The 1,910-nt window shown below is 44.5% G+C and overlaps 1 protein-coding gene across 1 annotated transcript in view; it reads left to right on the top strand.

Annotated features, from left to right (window-relative positions):
* Positions 1 to 469: 469 nt before the first annotated feature.
* LOC130386566 (arf-GAP with Rho-GAP domain, ANK repeat and PH domain-containing protein 1) overlaps positions 470 to 1,910 on the top strand; it is a gene marked incomplete at its 5' end in the record, with an annotated part of 16,961 nt that continues 15,520 nt past the window's right edge. The window contains 3 exons of the mRNA XM_056595555.1: positions 470 to 663; positions 1,322 to 1,411; positions 1,865 to 1,910. The exon at positions 1,865 to 1,910 is cut by the window's right edge and continues 62 nt beyond it. Coding sequence (XP_056451530.1) covers positions 470 to 663; positions 1,322 to 1,411; positions 1,865 to 1,910 — 330 coding nt within the window. The remainder of the gene's footprint in view (positions 664 to 1,321; positions 1,412 to 1,864) is intronic.

Raw genomic sequence — 1,910 nt, 5'->3', positions numbered from 1 at the left:
GGGAGGTCTGTTTTGGGTTTTCTCCACCCCCTGCCTTATCCATCCGTCCCCTAAGACGCTGTACACTAAATATAATCTAGATTGACTCACGATACCTCGCTGCCCAGACCGAATCTCTCAGAAGTGTTGTCATGTCATGTGCTGAGCTCATGCATCACTGGTCATCAGCCAATAGAAAGCAAGAGTTCATTATTGTATCTGAAGAGAAGTTCTGGATGAGCTTGGATGTGATACCAGTCTGATGGCGGTTTGTGTCCTTATACCTTGTGTGTTAGTAGGCCCAGATGGTATGACAAGTATTTAAATCTAGATAAAAACGCTGTTGTAGAAACTAGATATTTATCTCGTATAAACAGGTTCTTTGGTGATACCTCTCAGCGATAGACTTCATTCAGGATCACCGACTGACTAACCCAAACTATCTGACCCCCTTAACCGTCTTTAACCCTCTCACCCTAACCACCTCATTCACTCATCAGAATTGAGCCCCTCCCCCTATGTCACTGTGTTGGCAAGGGGGTGGAGCCAAGAGGAACCAGAGACTGATTCGTCAAATGAGGACGAAGGCCCCGTCGCTCCTCCCGCCCTCCCTGGTGCCGGGGAGCCAATGGAAGAAGGGCTTGAGAAACCTCCAGCTGCCAGTCAACAGTCCAGCGGCAACATGTAGGATATCCCAAACACTTTTAGCACAACCTCATTGGATTATTTTATTAAAGGAGACGTATTATACCACCAGGTGTGAGTGTGATTAGCCTTACAAGCCCTTTCAAAAATCTGCCCCATATGACATCACTAGTGGACGTGTCCACCTAGATCTGCGCTGGATAGATCAGTCTACCAGCCTACCCAGTGGACTGAGGAAAACGTTGCTCATCTATCCAGCACAGATCTAGATGGTGGACACGCCCACTAGTGATGTCATATGGGGCAGATTTTTTAAGGCTAATCACACTCACACCTGGTGGTATGATATGTCTCCTTTAAAACATTATCTCATTATCTCATTATTACATTATCTCATTATATTGTCTCACTATAACATTATCTCATTATGTTATTTCATTATGTTGTCTCATTATAACCTAATTTTAACATTTCTTTATGACAGTATCTCATAAAACATAACATTATCCCATCATCTCATAACATTGTCTTGTACTGTGTGTGTGTGTGTGTGTGTGTGTGTGTGTCTGTGTGTGTGTGTGTGTGTGTGTGTGTATGTGTGTGTGTGTGTGTGTGTGTGTTGTGTGTGTGTGTGTGTGTGTGTGTGTGTGTGTGTGTGTGTGTGTGTGTGTGTGTGTGTGTGTGTGTGTGTTTTCAGCCCAACACCTGGTAACATTTTGGCTCCTTGTCGACCGCCCCCGCCCCCTCCAAGACCACCACAGTCAATCAAGAAACAGAAGACTCCTAGGTTCAAAACACATGCATATATATTATATATAACACATGCTTTTACTGTTTTGTGATACATACATATTTGTATTCTTTCTCGCTCTCTCTCTCTCTCTCTCTCTCTCTCTCTCTCTCTCTCTCTCTCTCTCTCTCTCTCTCTCTCTCTCCCTCTCTCTCTCTCTCTCTCTCTCTCTCTCTCTCTCTCTCTCTCTCTCTCTCCTTTCTCGCTCTCTCTCTCTCTCTCTCCCTCTCTCTCTCCCTCTCTCTCTCTCTCTCTCTCTCTCTCTCTCTCTCTCTCTCTCTCTCTCTCTCTCTCTCTCTCTCTCTCTTTCTCTCTCTGTGTCTCTCTCTCTCTCTCTCTCTCTCTCTCTCTCTCTCTCTCTCTCCCTCTCTCTCTCTCTCTCTCTCTCTATATATATATATATATATATAATGTATATATATATTGACATATATGTTTGTATGTTTTCAGGGCTGCTACCATCAGAGTCTCCAGGAAGAAGAAGAAAGGCCCGCCG

Source organism: Gadus chalcogrammus, chromosome 7 (genome assembly GCF_026213295.1).
Source record: "Gadus chalcogrammus isolate NIFS_2021 chromosome 7, NIFS_Gcha_1.0, whole genome shotgun sequence".
NCBI lineage: Eukaryota > Metazoa > Chordata > Actinopteri > Gadiformes > Gadidae > Gadus > Gadus chalcogrammus.
The sequence above is the reverse complement of the archived record's forward strand: the minus strand, read 5'-3'. Positions and strand labels throughout refer to the sequence as shown.